The sequence below is a fragment of the Ambystoma mexicanum genome, chromosome 4q (genome assembly GCF_040938575.1).
Source record: "Ambystoma mexicanum isolate Mex_15411 chromosome 4q, UKY_AmexF1_1, whole genome shotgun sequence".
In the NCBI taxonomy this organism is placed as follows: Eukaryota; Metazoa; Chordata; class Amphibia; order Caudata; family Ambystomatidae; genus Ambystoma; species Ambystoma mexicanum.
The window spans coordinates 226,308,930-226,327,821 of record NC_090928.1 but is presented as its reverse complement, the minus strand read 5'-3'; the positions used below and the strand labels follow the sequence as shown (position 1 = coordinate 226,327,821).

Genomic DNA, 18,892 nt, shown 5'->3' with positions numbered 1-18,892 from the left:
AGACCAAAAACCAGTTGAGCTGCAGAAGAACCCTGCAAGATTTGCAGCTGTTGGGTAAGATAGTCTGGAAAACCAAGTACGAAATAATTGGCATAGTCCAAGAGTCATTGGATGAAGGCAGAGGCACCTGAGATCCAAGCTTAAAGTGTGTAGAAGGGAAATATTTGACAGAGATTTAGATAGAAATGGCAGGGTGAAGAGGTTTGATTAATCTGGGAAATATGAGGAAATTTGTTATCCAATTTAATTCCAGGATTCTTAAATGTGGGGATTGGCTTGTACAAAGGCCATAGTGCAGGCCTGAACAGAGAGCTCCAAGCCAAGGGAGACCCACCAAAGGCTGCTGTCTTCGTTTCATCAGAGCTCAGTTATAAAGGTGTCTATGTTCGTGAAGATGCACCCATACCCCTGAAAATGTGGATGCATAATTTACGCAATGTGCAGCTTGCTCATTGTATACAGTTGCTAAAATGAGATTTAAAATGTCTTAACTTTGTAATTCCTATTTCTTTGAAGCTGCACATGATTTATCTATAGCTGTGGTCACTTCTTGCACACATGTTGCTAATTTGCAAGCAATCAGTGTACTTTACCACAACTATTGGCAATTTTCGTCTTGAGCACTCAGGTTTAAGTAGTTATGCAGGTAAGTGTGGAAAATGCATTTGCAAATGTTTGTGAATACACATACAATCAATGACTTAGTGAATGTTCTGCAACATTTGCATTTCTCTTCTCCAGACCACATGTTCAGATGTATTAGTAATTTAAGCATCCATACAGGTTTGTCGTAACTTACACAATAGGAATTCATGTTCTCAAGTCATATCTTGTTTTGTGACAGGCACATGTACAACTTCAGACTTCACTTATGCCTGGAAAAAGCTGAGTGACTCAGGCTCATTGTTCTTTGAGTAAACAATGCAGAAGCCTTTAATGAAAAACACAGCTTAAAGCATGCTTGCCCTTTTTTCAGAACCAACACCACCAGCAAACTGCAGTTCAGCAACAGACTGCCCCACAGCAACAACAGCAAATGCAGCAGCAGCAGAGCAGCACCCATACCAATGGAACAACAGGAAGTGGGATCCCTGGTCTCGGCCTACAGCACAGTCAGGACACTGGCCTCAATCAAGGACCGCAAAACAAGAAGCCACGGATAGGGCCTTCAGGCACTAACTCGGGTGGCCCTGTGATACCCTCGGATTATCAGGTGGGTGGTTGAGTGTTCATCTTGTTTTAAATAAATTGCATTTTATTCACTAGCAGATTTACTGAGACAATGCAGGGTTGGGGAATTTATATTGCCCAACGTCAAGGACATCTTGTTTGTTGTGAGACACCACGCTTTCATAAGTGTTTATGTAGTCCAATGAATAATTGGACAACAAACATTGTGTGCTGAAGCAACTGATCTGAAAAGCTTGTTATTTTCGCCTGTTGTCACAAATCTCTCCCCGTCTCACCTGTTTTTGTTGAGTACTTGCGACCTTCTGGGATTTCTTCTTTTTTACGGTCCGGGATTTGTATAGACCTGAACGCTGATCTTCGGCGTCCAGCGTGAGGATAGCGGTTCAGTTTCCAGGAGCGTTCAGAAAGTCCAGGGTAACACCAGGAAGCAAACAAGTTACGCTCTGAGGCACGGAGGACCGTGACTTGAGCGCAGAAGGTTTTCCAGGAGTTTGGAGAGGGTAGGAATAGGACGGGGAATCAAGGAGCTGGGAACAAGGAATCAAGCGAGAGCCCCGATCGAACTCCGGCAAAGCACGTCCGACTACAGGTAGCGGTAGCGTTGAGATGCGCAGAGCCGCGGGGGCGTGTTAGGGAGAATTCTCTCTTTAGGCTGAATTTCCTAACCTAGTGATTCCCCCAGCAGCTTTGCTAGATTTCTGGAGTTTGTTTTTTTTCTCCTGCCAAGAGTGAGACTCTTTTTTTCTCCCACTCTTGGACATGATTTATGGTGTTCCTTTGACTGTTAATGTGTTTTATGGGCTATGGGGTCCTTTACTCCATAGGGTCTCATGTGTTTTTACTATGTGTGTTACACAGCACCCTCCGTGCAGTGACACAGGGGTGTCATAGTGACACCCCACCATAGACTCCATACCCTGGGACTGACTACTGTCTCCCAGGGCATGTAAAGTCACCATTGGCTTTACTAGTCCCAAATTATTAACAGAAACCAGTACAAACCATCATATTGTGGACGTACTGGTCGGGGCAATACGATTGCCCGGGGTCTGTTAGTCGAGGGGGCACGTCTCCGTCCCCCCTGATCGAGTTTTGGCTGGTGGCAGTGGATACTACTTTTTATATTCGACCGCAAATATATCCCTATGGGATTTTCCCATTGTTCGAAGCTACCAACTTTAATTATTTAATTCTCATAGCCTCGAACATACCGCCGGTTTATTTATTTAATATTAATTCGCCGGTTGGTATTTTTTGCCAGGACTCTATTCTAAAATGGCGTTTGTGTTCTCTTCTGTGACTCCAACCCAAGTCGAGCCCTTTGATCCACTTTTTTGGCGGGCTTCTCCACAGAAGCCTCCAAAAGTGGTGCCACTCTGTCTGGGTACCACAGGGGGTGTGGGAGAGGGTTTAGGCACCCTGGACTGAGTTACCTTGGTAACTCAAGTCGCACTCTTGTGTGATTGGCCCAAGTGGTGAGCCGGCCCGCTCACCACTTGGCATGCTTGATTGACAGCTAGGCTGAGTGAATGGGGGTGTGCTGCATAAAAGCAGGGCTTTGGGGACTGGAACTTCAGAAGTCGCCACAGGACCTGAGAATCCGATGAGGGAGAAGCTGAGCCGACCTACCACGACGACACCACCAGTGGAGCCCTGCGGAACCGACTCACCACTTCCCGACGACAGAGAAGATCTCCTGGCTGGAGAGGCTTCTTCCCCTGACTGGTGGGCACAACCAGTTTACCTTCTTCTCTTCGCACCACAGACCGGCTTGTGGTCGAATTGCCCGTGCCAAGCACCCCGGCAACCGGATAGCCACTTACCACTGGACCGCGAATCAAAGGACCGCTCCTTTTACCTGAGAAACTCCGTGGCTGGTTTCTTCCCTGGCAGTGCAACAGACTCCTGTCTTCCTCCCCGACGAGATCCTCTCTTCCCCCGGACGAAGCACCGACTTGCATCCGCTGCCAGGAACAACTGCCCCCGCTGGAGTATTCTCACCACTTTAAGGTAACGTGTCCGCCAGGCCTCCCTTTCTAAAAATTGCTACAAGGTAATAATAACCCCTTAACCTTCTGGACTGGGCTGGCTGCCTTGACCTTCTAACTGGTCCCTTTCTTTGGTCCAACTCTTTTTGAACCTTTTCAAGACTTTTGTGCACTGCAACCGTGTGACCTTGGACACATTTCGTTTGATCCCCTTAAAGTGGATCCAGCCTACTGAATTCTAACTTCACGGTTTTACTTTGCCTTCCTCTCTTGTTGTGTTCTTGTAAAAGTGTTGGGGCCTGTTTCAATTTATTCTCTGCTTTTCTCTCCCTTTTAAAACGAATTATTAGAGTGCCATCTGCGTTAAGCGCTCACCGCTGTCTGAAAATAAGTGGGGCTTTACTTAAGACTTGTCTAATATTCTTCTAAGGGAGTGTATATCTTTTAGTGACCGTGTTTTTGAATTGCTTACTATTAGTGCCTGTGTGTTTTTCTAGATGTGGTTTTAAATAAATAATTATATCTCTTTTACACCAAGCTCTGGTCAGTGTTTACTTGTTCTACTGTGTTCTTTTGACCTATTGTGAATACTCTGTATACTGCCTAACTCTTCTTGAGGGAAGTCTGACTGCTCAGGCACAGCTATCAAGTGAATCTGTGTGGTACAGACTGCTACCAAGTGGGTTTACTGCCAAACACCTGTAGTCTTAAATCTTTTGCAGTGGTCCCAGAGGGAACTGCACAGGTTTCTGCCTAACAGGGCGTGTCTCTCTTGTAGGATGAGCAGCGTGGAATGCATAGACTGATCCGGAGCATTCCGTTCCGAGCGGCCATGTTGGAAGGAATACTGCATGCAATCCTCTGCGAGTCAGGGACCAGGAGGACCAGAAAGGACGTACACGACGGTTCATGACACCTGTTAACTCCACATTAGAACATATATTGGTTTCATAACCCTCTTTTTTTTTAAAAACAACAATTATTTTGTAATGAAAGTGGAACTTAAAAAAAGGTAGTTTAAAAAATCCAGTCACATTAGCACAAAGAGGATCAGGACTCAAATGCACACAGGTGTGTAGTGACAATTCCGTGCGCCACCCTGCTCATGTATGTGTGAGGGGTCAGTAATGCGAAGCGGACAATTGCTTGTAGCTTTCTAAAAGTAAGACATTTTATTAAAATAAAACATTGCAAATAAAGCTTTGTTTGCCCTACTCTAACGAGGAATTCCCTACCTATCCTTAAAGCTAAGGGAACAATCTCTAGCATGGGTAAACCGGCCCTCACTCTAAACAACAAACATTCAAACTAAATGATAAAGCAAGATAATAAACAATGATTAAACAATATTTGGATGACCTTCACCTGTCCGGGGTAAAATCCTTTACCCAGGTTTCAAAGTCAGCTGCAAAATGTTCAAAGGAAAAGTAAAGCCTTGAACCAGTTCTTATCAGTTCCAAGTCAAAACAAAAGTTCATCAAACAAAAATCCACTGGTAACAATTCTCTAGTTTGTTTGAAAAGATCCCCTTCTAATCTCCATCAAAGAAAATCCTAGTTGTCGTCTCTTCAAGATTATTTGCCACAGTTCAAAAGAATAGGTATATGACTTCTCCAGCTACAACTTTACAATGGGTTAAAACATCTCCAATACATTTGGTATATTTGTCAGGATGTTTCCTTTCTAGGTTGCTACTTCCTTTTAGCAACCACTCTTCTGTTGCAAGTATGAATACAGTTACTTTTGTTCCACAGTATGCCACTACTTCAAAACCACTCCAATAACCGTTGTTGGCCTACATACGTGGGGAACAGGGCATTAGGAGTCTGAAGTTTGGTCATAAAGAAATTAAAATTCTTTCATATGTAGATGATAGGGTGGTGGTTCTGGCAAATCCCGAACAGGGTAGTGTAGTTCTGAAAAGTATTTTTGATAAGGTGAGTAATTTATCGGGGCAGAAGATAAATTGGGATAAAACTGAGGTGTTTCCGATTACTAGGACTTGTGTACGGGATAATTTTTTGGATTGGAATTGTAGATGGACTGAGTCTCATGTGAAGTATTTGGGTGTTTACCTTACTAGGGATGTTAAAAAAGTGGTGGAATTCAATGTGGAGAAAGTAGTAGCAGATACCTTAGGAAAAGATGTTAGGAGATGGGAGCGCTTACCGATGGGGATCTGGGCTAAAATCAATGCAATCCAGATGACTTTTACCGAAAGTGCTTTGTGTCATGCAGTCTTTGCCTTTGAAGTTTTTTAAAAAAAATGATACCTACTACTGACCAAGTTTTTCAAAAATGTCTGTGGGGGGAAAAGAAGAGGCCGAAGATTCTGAAGTTTATTTTGCTGCGTAGTACTAAATGTGGCGGTTTTGGGTACCCAGATTTGGAAAAATACTATAAAGGGTTTCTTCTGAAGAAAGCAGCGCGCTATTTAACAGTGGGGAATGAGTCGGAACCCTTTTGGGTGTTGATTGAAAGAAATAAAATGTATGGATTTAAGTTGAGTACTGTTGCTTCAATGGGGGGACTACCTGGGAGGGGTAGTAAGCTACCAACTATTGCTGTAACTAGGGAAGTTTTGATTTGGTGGTTGAGTATTTTTCAGGGGAATATGTATCTCAATTACGGAGCCTCTATATGGCTTAATCCAAGTTTACAGATTGCCAATAAGCTCATTTATTGGAGAAGTTGGGTCTCGAAAGGGATTTTGTGTATTGGGTATGTGATACAACATTTGAGGAGTTGCAAAGGACTTTTCATTTAGCCAAGAGGGAAATGAATAGATTTGTGACATTGAAAACATTATTGGGTGAGAGGTTGGCAATGCTGATGAGGCCATTAGAAGTGGTGCCATCGGGTAGTAAGATTCTCATGTTGTCACCACGGATGGTGAGCACATATATTAACTTGATGCCAGTGAATTCTGCGATTTCTGATTCTGGGAAAGAAGTATTGGAGAAATGGAAAAAGGAATTGAGATGTGAGATTACAGAGAAGGAATGGGAAACTATGTGGGTGGTGGGATATATAAGTAAGTTGGATCTCGAATTGCGACTAATTCACCTGAAAATATTGAGGCGTTTATATTGGACACCGTTAAGTATGTGTAAATTGGGACTAGCTGACAATGATTTGTGTTGGGGATGTGGGAAGGAGAAAGGGACACAAATTCATATGTTGTGTTATTGTTCTCGTGTGTTGGACTTCTGGGTGGGAATATTAGATAGGCTAGATGGGATATTGTCCCTAAGTATTCCTAGGATGGCTTTGCAGGTGTTGCTTTTGTCAGGAAAGGGACGATGTGCAGTTGCTCGAAGATATGGGCAGTGGATTGATAAGGTGCTTATAATTGAGGTAAAACCGGTGTTGATGGTATGGAAGACGAGGAAAAAACCTAGAGTGATGAATTGGATTAATGATGTAATGTTATTGTCAGAATTTGAGAGGGTGATGTTTCAAAGACAGGGCAAGGAAGATAAATATCTGACTCTTTGGTCACCATTTAATGAATTGTATGGTGGATGAGTATCTGAGGATTGTTTAAATCTATAGGTCTTAATGAATTGGTAGTGAGCATGAGTGTTGATCTGGGATTCTCCACACCCTTTTTTTTGTTCAGTCTGTGGAGTGTCTTAGTGTTTGTTCAGTGGTGGGGTTTTATGTGCAAGGGGATTATGATTAGGTATGCATAGAAGGAGTGATTTAAGCTATCTGAAATATTATAGTGAATCTTCATACATTGAATTGATTTTCATTTATTCGCCTATGTAATACAGAGTGGTGAGAAATGTAATCTGTTGGACTTTTGGTAATGTATTGTTGAGATATTTGAAATTATTAAAATAAATATTGAAAAAGAAACCACCCCAATGTGACATCCACTGACAACTTTGTATACCACTACAGTTCAAGTAGTTCTCCCATTGTTTTGTACTTCAGAATTATCAGCAGTGTTTGACAAGACACTTTGACCTCTTCAGATAGGCAAGGCACCCTTCCCTTTAATGTTTTTCTAAAAGGGGGCAGTTTCTTTGCCTCCTCTGTCTGTCAATTCCTTTCAATTTCAGCAGTGTTTTAGCATTAGAGATTAACTTCTGCAATGTCTTTACAACTCGCCTTGCTCAGCTTTCTCGCACCTCTTCTGCCCAGGTAATTACCCAGAGCTGTAGTGCCACTCTTCCAGCTTCTGGTAACAATGCCACACTTGGGTCTGAATTCTCTGAAGAGTTGACAACTTCACAGATTAGGTGGATGGGTTTAAACAATACTTATTTCACTATGAAAAGAGTTCACCTCTTGGCTTGGGTATTGCTTGTTATATTCTTCAGTACAGTAACTTAGCATAAAGAATGTCGATTCAGGATAATACAAGGTTCTGTCTTAAAAGTGAAAACATAATTAGGCACATGCAACCATTCTTTAAGATAGATTTGTACACTTAAAGTATTGTATGGAATTATATTCCTCTGTAGTTCACAGAGGTAACTTCTACTTTCCTCAGGAACCACAATTGAGCACACAGAACATTCCCTTGATGCAGTTCTCACTTGTAACTTTTGTAACTCTTGCATGCCACTTTGATTAGGGTTTTCGGAATGGATTCAGAATGCGTTCCTTTTATAATTAAGGCAATGCGACCACTCCAATACTTCGCATGAGTTCAACAAGACAAAAGACAAAGGTCTTTTATTTCTCACGCAAACACTGCAGTTTTCCGAGTAAGCAATTGTGTTACATTTCCATTGTTAAAAGTTAATTGGATAATAACCAACAACTTATACTCGCTTGTAGTTATACGCGAGCCACTTCGGAGCTGATTACAGTTACCGGCAGGGCTTGTAAAGGGAATCTGAAAGCAGTGCTCCACTCACTGGTTTTAGGGACACTCTGGTTGCTGGTTGCTTCGCTTCACTGACTTCCTTGATGTCTGCTACTGCTTCAGACTCACTTGAGACCCACACCCTTCTCCAGCACGGATGTCTACTGTCCAGCCACTTTAATTGGAAGTCTCTTCCACTCGTTAAACCCTCGGCTTGCCTTCTGCCTCTGGCCTTGAGTTGCAGCACGGTCACGGCTCTGCAATCACAGCGACTCGGCTCACATGGGGAAAACTTTACTTCCAGCACGTCTTTCTCTAAGCAGCCTCTGCAATGCAGGTTTTGAGAACACAGGACCCTCTCAGAACTTGCAGGTGAAATCTGCTTTCTCCATGTTCCGCCGTCCCTTCTGTGCTTCCACTTCCTTGTGAATTGCAAGCCTCTTGCTTCTCCTCTTCTACTACTACTACTACTAATGCTGCTACTGGCCTTCCAACTCCTGCTCCTGCTCCTTCCTCCTCTCCTTTCCTGCTGGGGCCTTTTATGCCTCAGAAGTTTGACAATTGCCTGACTCCTGCAATGGCTATTGGGCTTAATTGCCTCACTACATCTGCATGCCTCTTCAGCCCTCTTCTTCATCTCAGTTCCTATAGGATTCTGGGACACGTAGTTTATTTCATCACAGTTAGTTTTTCCTATTTTTTGATTATTTATAAAGGTAGATTGTATTCCCTACATATTTTTAAAAGAGGCACTGCAGGTTTTACTTTTTATAGTGGACAATGGTTTAGAGAAGAAAACATTTCCACAATACTTTGTGGTGCACCTTTGGAATTGAGGAGGACATTTTGTTTTAACTACCAAAAAGTGTCTTTCTTTTGGTATAGTGTGCTTTGATGTTGCAACGTTAGGGTTCACACCCTTAAATTTAATAGAAGGTTGAGAGACATAAAAATGACAATAAGCCATAACCCCTTTTGGCACAGTTGTAAGAACCTCTCTGTTAGAGGAAAAATACTGTGTCTCATCTCATGGAATATCCTCACTACCCTGGGCCCTGTCTCCACACAGGTGATCGTCCCACAGTACACCACCCCCAGGGTTGGGATCAGGAAGCGTCTGCCTTCCCCTGGCCATCTGGGAGGAGAATTTAGGCAGGGTTTCATTGAGGGACCCACATGATTCTTCACAATAAGCAACAGTATTGCAGCTGAACACTTTCAAATTTCCAACCCTAAAAAGGGAATAGTTTAATTCCCCATTAATGATGTCACTTTACTTTATTATGGGCTTTACAGCACAGAGTACATGTGTATCTCCTGTTAACGTAGCACACAAATTAATATATGTTTTCCATGTTTCTATGTGTTACAGTTGGCTGTACAACACAACGTGGCGATTCAGTTGATTAACAATAAATATTGCCTTGTTGTCTAACTTATTTCTAGGTTATCTCTGACATGATCCTGTGAAGATATCAGCACAGGTCTTTGTGCAACTCGAGAACCACAGATTCCATTTGACAGAGTTTACATCTATTTGAAGGGGATAGCATTGGCAACAGTTATGTGTAGCTCACACATCCTGAAGGATGTGTGAGCAAACACTATCCACAACATAGTTGATTATTACTAAATGCCAGTCTTGAGAGGATAGCTCAGCAGCAACATACTAGCCTTGGAAGCAAGACGACATGGAGCAACACAGGTTCGATCCCCGAGTCCGCGCTTAGAAACCTATGGGTATTAAGCGCGTTATAAATAACCTATCATATCCTATAATATCATAGTCTGCTGTGCAGCACTGTCATTGATAGCTGAGGTATGCTTTTTGTTATGAATCATGCTCTGGTGTATAGCACTGAGTACTTGTACAACAATATGTTTCTGATCCTCAATTATATTGGTCAGTGGTGGCTGGTGCCGTTTTTTAGCTGGAAGGCCACAAATATTTCCCAGTAATGAGTATTAAGCCAACAATCATGTTGAGGGAGACCGAACAAAACAAGTTCACGATCAAATTGCAATACCCTTCTTGATCAGCCTTGCTTCAAATTGAATAAAGTGGGGGTACATGTTTTGATAGCTGGGCACCCACAGCCTGCAATGGTCTACCGATTGATCTGCGGGACCTGTCTTGCGCTTTGAGATTAAGAAAAGATCTAAAAACCTTTCTATTTGATAAAATAGTATGTTATGTGGTCGCTTCTTCTTTCTTTCTCTCCGTCTGTCTGTCTTATAGCACTCTGAGGACCGTGGGTAAGTGGTGCTTTATAAAAATGCATATAAATAAATAAGTGGGGGACTTTGGGAATTCCCTCTGGAGAAAATATTGCGCTGAAATTGTGCATCTAAAGTACACCTTTTGTTACAAACTGGATAAAAAAACATGCAAAGTAAAATGTGTTCTGTATGATACCACATGACAAAACCAAATAGATGTCAGGTTACCAACAGTACAAATGTGCATTTTTCAGCACATATGCATGATGTCTGTGCCCAAAGTATTTGCAAAAAGTGTCACAGTAAAATAAACTACATAAGCCCTGTGTCCACAATGTATGCTAGCACTACCAAGCACGCGTACATGATTCCTGTACCCACAATATATGCCAGTATTGCAACTGTATGCACACATTCATGTTGCCAATGCCAAATAATGTCTGTATTGCCACTGTAAGACAACATTGCCGTATTGGCTGTCCCAGCGTATTCCGGTTTTTCCACTGTAAGAACACATACATATGTTGATTGGGCATAATAATGCTCCTATTGCAACTATAATAAGGCATTGTCCTGCTTGCTGTGCTAGAATAAGCAAGAATTGCTACTGTATGAACATTAACATATTGGCTGTACCTAATGATGCCACTGTTGCCATTCTAAGAAGATGTTTTCATGCTGGCTATGGTATTGCTACTGTAAGAGCTCACTCATATGTTGGCTGTGCCTATTAATGCAAGTATTGCTACTGCAAGAAGATGTGACATGCTGCCTGTGCCAATATATTTTTCCGGCATTGCCCTGTATCATGTTTTCTTGCAGCCAACATTTTCATTCTCACTATGTCCATAGCAATGCAGCCATTGTTGCCACTGTAAAATGTTTTCATGCTCTCGGTCTCAAAAATGTTCCATTGTTGCTACTGTTTTCATTCCCTCTTCCCCCAAATGTTCCAGTATTATCACTGTAAACTTTTTCATGCTAATTACCCCTTCCATTCCCTCTCTCTTACCGTCTCCTACCGGTTGTGTTCCCCGCATTCAGCCGGTCTTTGTTCTGGTACTTCTCTCATTTCCTCAGATTATCCTCCTGTTTTACTGAGAGGAATCATTAACAACTGTATCTGGAGAAGAACTATCCAAACTTAAAAGGCATGCTTAAACACATCAACACCATCACACAACAAGGGTTGGTTCTAGTACCACACAATCAATGTACTAGGAAGTGCCCTAACAGAAAATTGCTTGGCATCATGGATGGGTGGTATTCCTTCTTTTCAGTATGAACATGTGTTTCAGCCACAGTTAATTATTACCCATTCACCCCTACTACCACAGTCATCAACCATCTCCCTCAGCACCTTTTACGTTTCCTGTGGTTTGTCTGCTTGTTTCCTATTTCTGCTTCTCTGATCCGGTCACCTTTCCCCTTATCTTTTCGTCCCACAGACCACAGTCTGGTTTATCTTGGGCCGAGCCCAATACACTACTATCCAGGCAAGCCTCAGCATTGTAAGTCTATTATGATGGTGATGGGAGAAGTATGAAAGCTTATTAATATAAAATGTACCCAAATTATGCCAGTATTGTCATTGTAAAACATTTTAATTCTCTCTGTACACAAACAATGCTGACAGCATTTATTTATTTTCACATTTGTATAGCGCACCAAACCCGTGGGCATCAAGGCGCTGGTTACAAAAAGTGCGGTTGCAGGCACATGTTTTTGAGCAAAGTACAATTGGAGTGAATTTGCAGACAAAAAGGTACCCGCTGTACCCAAGTAAAGTTAGAGATTTAAGGCAGTCTGTAAGGTCTTGGGGGTATGATTATACATCTTGTGTGAAGAGCCATGTTTTGAGGACCTTGCAGAAGGACCAAAAAGAGGTTTCTGATCTAAGATTAGGAGGTAAGGCATTCCAGTATTTTGCCGTCACCACAGGGAAGCTACGGCCCCCTGCTTTTTGCAGTTTGAATCTGGGGGTGGCTAGTAGGTGGGAGTGGGAGGCCCTGGTAAATCTATTGGATTGAGATTTCTTGAATTTATTAGAAAGGTGTTTGTGGGCAGTGAGTGTCAAGCATTTGTGAGTTAGGGTTAGAGTTTTGAAAAGGATCATCTCTCTAATGGGGAGCCAATGGGCACTTCTTCTGGCTGCAGAGACTACAATAGTCTAACCTGGAAACAATGAGGGCTCTTGCTAGTGTCATGCAGCTGTCTGTGGAAAGGAAAGGTCTACCAGCATTAATGAGTTTGGTGGTGTAGGCTGAGGATGAGGCTATTGTGTTGACCTGTCTGTAGAGCGATAGGGAGGCTTCCAGATAAACCCCAAAGTTGTTTACTTCTTTGGAGACTGGAATGGTGTTGCCATCAATGGTAAAAGTTGTGTAGGCTCTGTCAAGTTTGTTTAGAAGATTTTGTGATCTGAGGAGAAGGAGCTAAGTGTTATCATCGTTAAGACAGAGACAGTGGAGGGCCATCCAGCTCTGGATTCTTTGGTAAACGGAGTTCAGAGAGCTGGAATCGGTATCGTAGTTGCCTGAGATGGGTAGAAGGATTTGAGTGTCGTCAGCATAGTTAGTGTAGGTGATGCCAAGAGAGTTGAGAAGGTTGAAGAGGGGTTTTGTAAAAATGTTGTATAGGATGGGTGAGATGCAGGAACCTTGTGGGACACCGCATAAAACTAGAGCAGGAGGCTGATGCTGACGGCGAGAAGACTCTCATTGTTCTGTTGGCCAGGAAGGATTTGATCCAGGTAATTGCCATGGGGGAGAAGTGGGCTGCTGAGGCAATGTGATGGCAAAGGATTTTGTGATCACAAGGTCAATGGTGGCCGAGAGGTCCAACAAGAGGAGGAGGGCGAGTTTGCTGTTGTCTTTACATTAATCCATTTGTATTTTTAGGTCTAGGCGAGCAGTTTCCTTTCTGTGACCTGAACGCAAGCCAGATTGGGTGAAAATGAGAAAATTGTGGGTTTCCAAGTGCTTTTGGATCTGCAAATATGCAGCTCTGTCCCAGATTTCCAGTAGGAAGGGGATGGTTGTGATGAGGCGACTGTTGGTGGGGATGCTAGGGTCGAGCATCAGCTTCTCGAGAAGCGGGAGGGCCCAAGCATCTTTGAGGTTAGACGGTATGGTGCCAGTGGTGAATGAGGCGTTAATAAGTGAGGCAATGAAAGGGGTTAGCTCTTCCGCACAGTCTTTGATGACAGAGGCTGGACAGATGTCGCCTTGATATTTGGAGGGTTTTAGGCCTTTAATTATATTAGTTACTTCTAGGTCCGATACTAGGGCGAATTCGAACAGATGGATGGCATGGTCAGGTGGCACTGGGGATTGTATTAGAGGTGTTCCGCTGGCCCCTAGTTTGTTTCTTTCTGCTGTCATTTTTTATTGGAGTGAAGACATTTTGTTCAGAAGTGCGTTCTGGGTATTAGAGCACGATTAGGCTGTCTTTGAGGCAGCTGTCAGGAGAGATTGTTGGTGTCTAAAGTTCGCGCATTATTGCAAAGAGCTCCCGAGTGCCTGACTGGGCTTTGTCAATTCGCTCATTGTAGGATCCTTTTTTGGCCTGAATTATAGCTTGATTATATATTTTGGATAGGGTGGAAAAATGGTTTTTGTTAGTGGCTCAGGGATCCTTATTTCAGATTGCCTCAGCTGCTCGTTTGGTGGAACGCATGGTTTTGAGTTTAAGGGTGAAACAGGTGTTCATATGAGCAGGGAGTTTGGGTTTGCGCTGGCTCAGTGGGGCCACTTTTTCAATGGCTTGGAGGAGTGAGTGGTTGTATAAGTCTACCATTGCTTTGGTGTCCTTGGTGGATGTTTGGAAGTCTGTGAGAGGCTTTAGGAGTGGGAGGATATTGTCCGGTGTGATGTTCTGGGCCTTACTGGTGAGTGCGGCTGGTAAGAGCGGTGCCACCTGCGTGAGTGGATTGCATAGAGGGATGGAGAAGGAGATCACGTAGTGGTCAGAACAAGGGCATGGTACTTCAGTGAGGATCTTGATATTGCTGTTGCATTCTTCCAGCCAATCTAGGGTGCGGAGCTTGTTGTGAGTAGGTCCTGAGATACGTTCGGCAAAGCCCAGGGCCATGATTTAGTTGGCTAAAGAGAGAGCGTGGATGTCTGTAGAGTCGTTGAAATCTAGATTCAGGTCACCCAGGAGTACAATCTTCGATGATGACTTAGCCTCCAGCAAGAGGAGAAGTGAGACATTGACAGATTTGGCCCCGGGGGGCCTGTAGATGAGGTGAAGGTTGAGGGTCGCTGTATGGGAGAGGGTCAATTTAATTGACAGAGGGTCTCCAGCCTGGAATGTTGGGTTGCTTATTTGTCTAATGGTTAGCCTTTTTTTTGTGATGAAGTCTACTCTTCCCCCCTTTAGCTGTCGGTCTGTCTTTCCTGAAGATGGTGTAGTTGTCTGGGATGGTTAAGGAGAGCGAGGGGCCAACTGCAGGGTATAACCAGGTTTCTGTGATGGCCAGAATGTCAAGGTTGTTGGAGATGATAAGGTCAGAGATGTCATGGGCATGAGCCAACAGGGGCCTTTCCATTGATGAAAGCTCCATTGAGAGCTACAGGTGTGGATGTGTTGGGCTTGGAGGACTAGTTTCCTTGGCCATAGGACTATTTGCGGCATCTGTTGTGATGCGATTGGTTGAGTCTGGCAAAGGGTTGGGTGCATCTGGAGAGAAGGGCTTAAGGTGGGGGTTGGTTAGAGTGCCATTGGCAGTGGTTGTAGCCATTATTACAGCCCAATGGGTGCTGGTTAGGTTAGTCAAGGTCAAAGCTGCAGGTGTTCTAATCTTAGGGCGGGAGCTACTATTAAATGACCCGGCTGTGGTGCTATTTGCAAGTGTAGGGGTAGCAGATAAGTGGTAGGTCAGGGGAGCAACATGGATGGTCACATGATGCCGGGTTGGCCTTGCAGTTTCTGTTGCAGCCAGTGGATATGCCATTGCCACTTTAAAATGTTTTAACTGTCTCTGTGCACAAAATATGCTGCCAGAATTGCCACTAAAATATGTCATTGGCTTTCTTTTACCCCCTTTATCCTGCTCCGGAATCAGGGTGAGGCTTTAGTCAGCATTCTGATGCTGCCTATCCTGACAAAGGCAGGGAGAGGAAAGACTGAAGAGGCTTTATTTCTGCTCCATAGACCTGATTTTGCTGTGCTCATTGAGCACAATGAAGGCTGTGATGTCATGGCATGAACCCCTGATGCCTTCTGTAAGGAAGGCATGGTATCAAACAGTGAAGACAGACACAAGTGATTACAGTTCAAGGGTGTTTATTGAACTTCAATGGGTTGAATGCCTATCTAAGCCTAATTCTAAGGATGAGAGCAAGCTACGACCACTGCCGGAAGCGGTTCAATGACTTGTGGGTCCGTGTCCGTGGGCTCCTGGCCCAGCACAGGAGTTGGGGATTGGAGGAGGACCGCACCACCACCACCGTAGCTTGCACCATGGGAGGAGCAGATCACCACCCTAATTGACATGGGTACAATTGAGGGAGTCTGAGGAGCGGAGGCAGGCACTGGCACCCAGAAGGTGCAGGTGAGAAACCACCCCCCCTCCCCCACGCCCCCATTCAAAATGCATTTTTGTGTCTGGCCCACCCCTCCATACCCAGTGTGGGTATGCATTGCGTGTGATACCCCGCAGCCACCCATGAGTGGGCCCTTGTACCACCGTACCCTAGCACCCCCAGGTATCCAGAGTAGCCTGAATTACCTCCAATGTATTAATGTAAGCACCAAGGAAAACAGATCCATGGCCTTGCCACAGCAAGGTGATATGTGCGTGTGTATCAAAGTCCCCCCTCACTTACAGCGCCATGGGAGCTGTGCATTCACATAAGACATCTGAAGATGCCACACCAATATGTCTGAGTTGTGTCCCCCCCCTGTAGCACGTTCCAGCAATCCCAACATAGTGAATAACAAACATGTAATGGCCAAGCATGATACAAAATCTGCCCTCGCCCCCTGTAAAGCATGAAATACATGATACAAATGTAAATTGCCCTCTCCTCATACCAGACCCTATGTACCCTACAGGCACGCAGCGATCATTGGAGGACAACGTTGAAGAAGAGGAAGCAGGCCCATCCAGACACACGCCTCCACCAGCACCACGACCCCGAGAAGGGACTGGCCAGAGAAATCAAGGCGTAGGACACACCCCAGCTCACCCCACCGCAGCCCAGTCACAATGGCTCAACGGCCCCAAGCCACCAGGGTGTCACCGGCTCAAATAATCCAAGCCACCAGGGGGGGTTGCAGGATGTGGAGGTAGCCACCAGTGGAACTAACACAGAGGACGGCCACACATCCAGTGATGAACAGCATGGTGCACCGGTATTCTCACCCATCCAGGGTGCCAATCAGGAAATGGCCACACCCCAAGGGACCCCAGAGCAAGTACCAGTAGAAATCCACACTCCCCATGTCCCAGACGCGGACGTCGTGCCCACACACCCATTGCCCGATGTGGACACCCCCTCATATGGCTCACATGAAGGCAGCCCCTCCACCTGCTGTAGTCCCACCAGACAGGCCGCCATGTCCAACGACAGCTCCCCTACCACCCCCCGTAGACCTGGCAGGCGGATGAACACCACACGTGACAGACTCATAGTCATGGGAGCTGCAGTAATGGAACGGCTGGACCTCATCGAGGAACGTCAGAGGAGAATTGAGGCCATTGAGGGGTGTACTGCGGCCGTCACTGGATTTGGTCAGAGAGTCCTTGAACTCTGTGAGGTCCAATCTGCTCATGCAGAGCAGATGCGGGAGGCCAATGCAGTTGGCGGCATCAATACCATCAACCTCCATGACACCCACAGAGAGATCCCTGCAGGGTTCGCCCAGGCGACGTTCCTTGCGCCATCCCCAACGGTGCTCACCAGAGGGAACCGGACGTGGGAAGTGTCAACGTCCTTCAAAGATGGACAGAGCACAGTTGGGCTGAGACCCGGGCACATATACCCACATGCTTGGTTTTGGGGTGTTGGAGGGAATGTGCGTTGGGGTGTTGGAGGGGAGGAGGAGGGTTTGTTCCATGCAAAATAAATCCTGTTCATATTGCATAGAAGGCTAGGACATTCATGTCATAGTGCTCTTTATTTGACAAGGGATGTTTGTGACATGTACCCATCGACCAGTTCAGAAATAATTGTCAATCACTGCATGTCTGGCCAACCGCCCCTCCATCACCCCATCCCTGTGTGCATTGGCCTCGGCTGTAGGCGTATATACATCGTCACTCCCATCCCCAGGTGTTTCTCCATCAGCATCCGGGGGTAGTGGCACATGCCTGCGGCAGCAGGTGTTGTGCAGCATGGCACAGGTGAGTACAATTTTCCACACTTTCTCAGGCACATACAAGAGTGCCCCTCCTGTACGGTCTAGGAACCTGAAACATGCCTTCAGCAAACCAAATGCCATTTCAAGACAAATGTGTGTACGCCTACGGGCAATGTTATATGCCAGCTCGAATTGTAGGGATTACGGACAGGGGTCATGAGCCAGGTGTACTGCAGATATCTGGAATCACCTGCAGGGGAAAAGAAGTGTACATTAGGCCTAGGTTGGTTCAGTGGATGTGCAAGGGATACACACCATTCCCTAAGCACTATTATCATGTATATGTACAACAGCTACATGCTATCTCATTGCAATATCTGTACACATTCAGCATCTTTAGGGACATGCATGGTATAACCTATACATGCAGCCTGTGTAAATGAGTAAGGTCTTATGTGGCAGGTTACTTTTGCATGCACTTGGTGTCAATGTACATGCAGCAGTGTATCAAAGACTATGGATGTGTGTGTGACACTCATGCTGACCAAGTACATTCATGTTTCCATTTGTCCTTTGATTGTGGTGTCTTCATGTGCACCGTGTGTTATCTGCAATGTTCCCCATTTCCTTTATGGTGACCTTATTGCATGCACCACCCCCTGTGTCTCTTTGCCACAGTGGTGCATCCCTTACTTCAGGATGGGGCTTCCGTCATATCTGCCTGCTTACGTACTATATTGTTGAGTGATGGGTTGTGGCTCTCCATGGCTGTTGGTGCGTTTGATACATGGAACAGTTGCCTACATTTGGACAGGCAGGTGAATGGCCATTTAGGGATCACCCTCTCAGGGATGTTCATGGTTGTGCCGTCACCTGCTCATCTACAGTGGTGGATTCTCTGGCCTCACTCCTCTGCCTCACAGGTGCTACTTCCCAGTTTTCAACAGCCCAGCGATTACTTGTCAAACGGCCCAAGGGCATCACCCTATTTGGTTTCGTTCTGTCACTTTCCATCTGGCTTCCTTGATTCTACTGCGGTCTGGAATAGACTGCTCCTTCGTGTGCTCTGTCCTGTTCCTTGCCTTGCTCCAAGTGTGTTCCTATGCTCTAACTTTTATCCAGGTGAGGCAGGCAAAAAGGTTTCTGGCGTGAGTGGTTCCAGGCAATTGCCTGACTGCCTGACCATGGCACCAGGACATGTTCGAGTCTGTCCTTTCCCAGTGTGGAAAGGAAATGTTTGTGTTTGCGCTGGGAAGGGGGTCGGTTATAAAACTCATGTACTTGATCGGGAAAGAGGGAGTAAAGGTGTTAAAGGGGGGCATACCACCTCCCACCATTAGGTGGTGCCGGACCACTCTACTAA

At 45.0% G+C, this 18,892-nt stretch overlaps 1 protein-coding gene across 6 annotated transcripts in view; it reads left to right on the top strand.

Moving 5' to 3' along the window:
* Window positions 1–18,892, top strand: part of CDK19 (cyclin dependent kinase 19) — a 1,825,462-nt gene that overhangs the window by 1,743,493 nt on the left and 63,077 nt on the right. For 4 of the 6 annotated variants that reach the window (XM_069607765.1, XM_069607764.1, XM_069607769.1 and 1 more), the window contains 2 exons: window positions 977–1,213; window positions 11,670–11,732. In XM_069607765.1, the coding sequence (XP_069463866.1) occupies window positions 977–1,213; window positions 11,670–11,732 (300 nt within the window). The remainder of the gene's footprint in view (window positions 1–976; window positions 1,214–11,669; window positions 11,733–18,892) is intronic. The other 2 variants (XM_069607768.1, XM_069607766.1) reach the window with 1 other exon arrangement.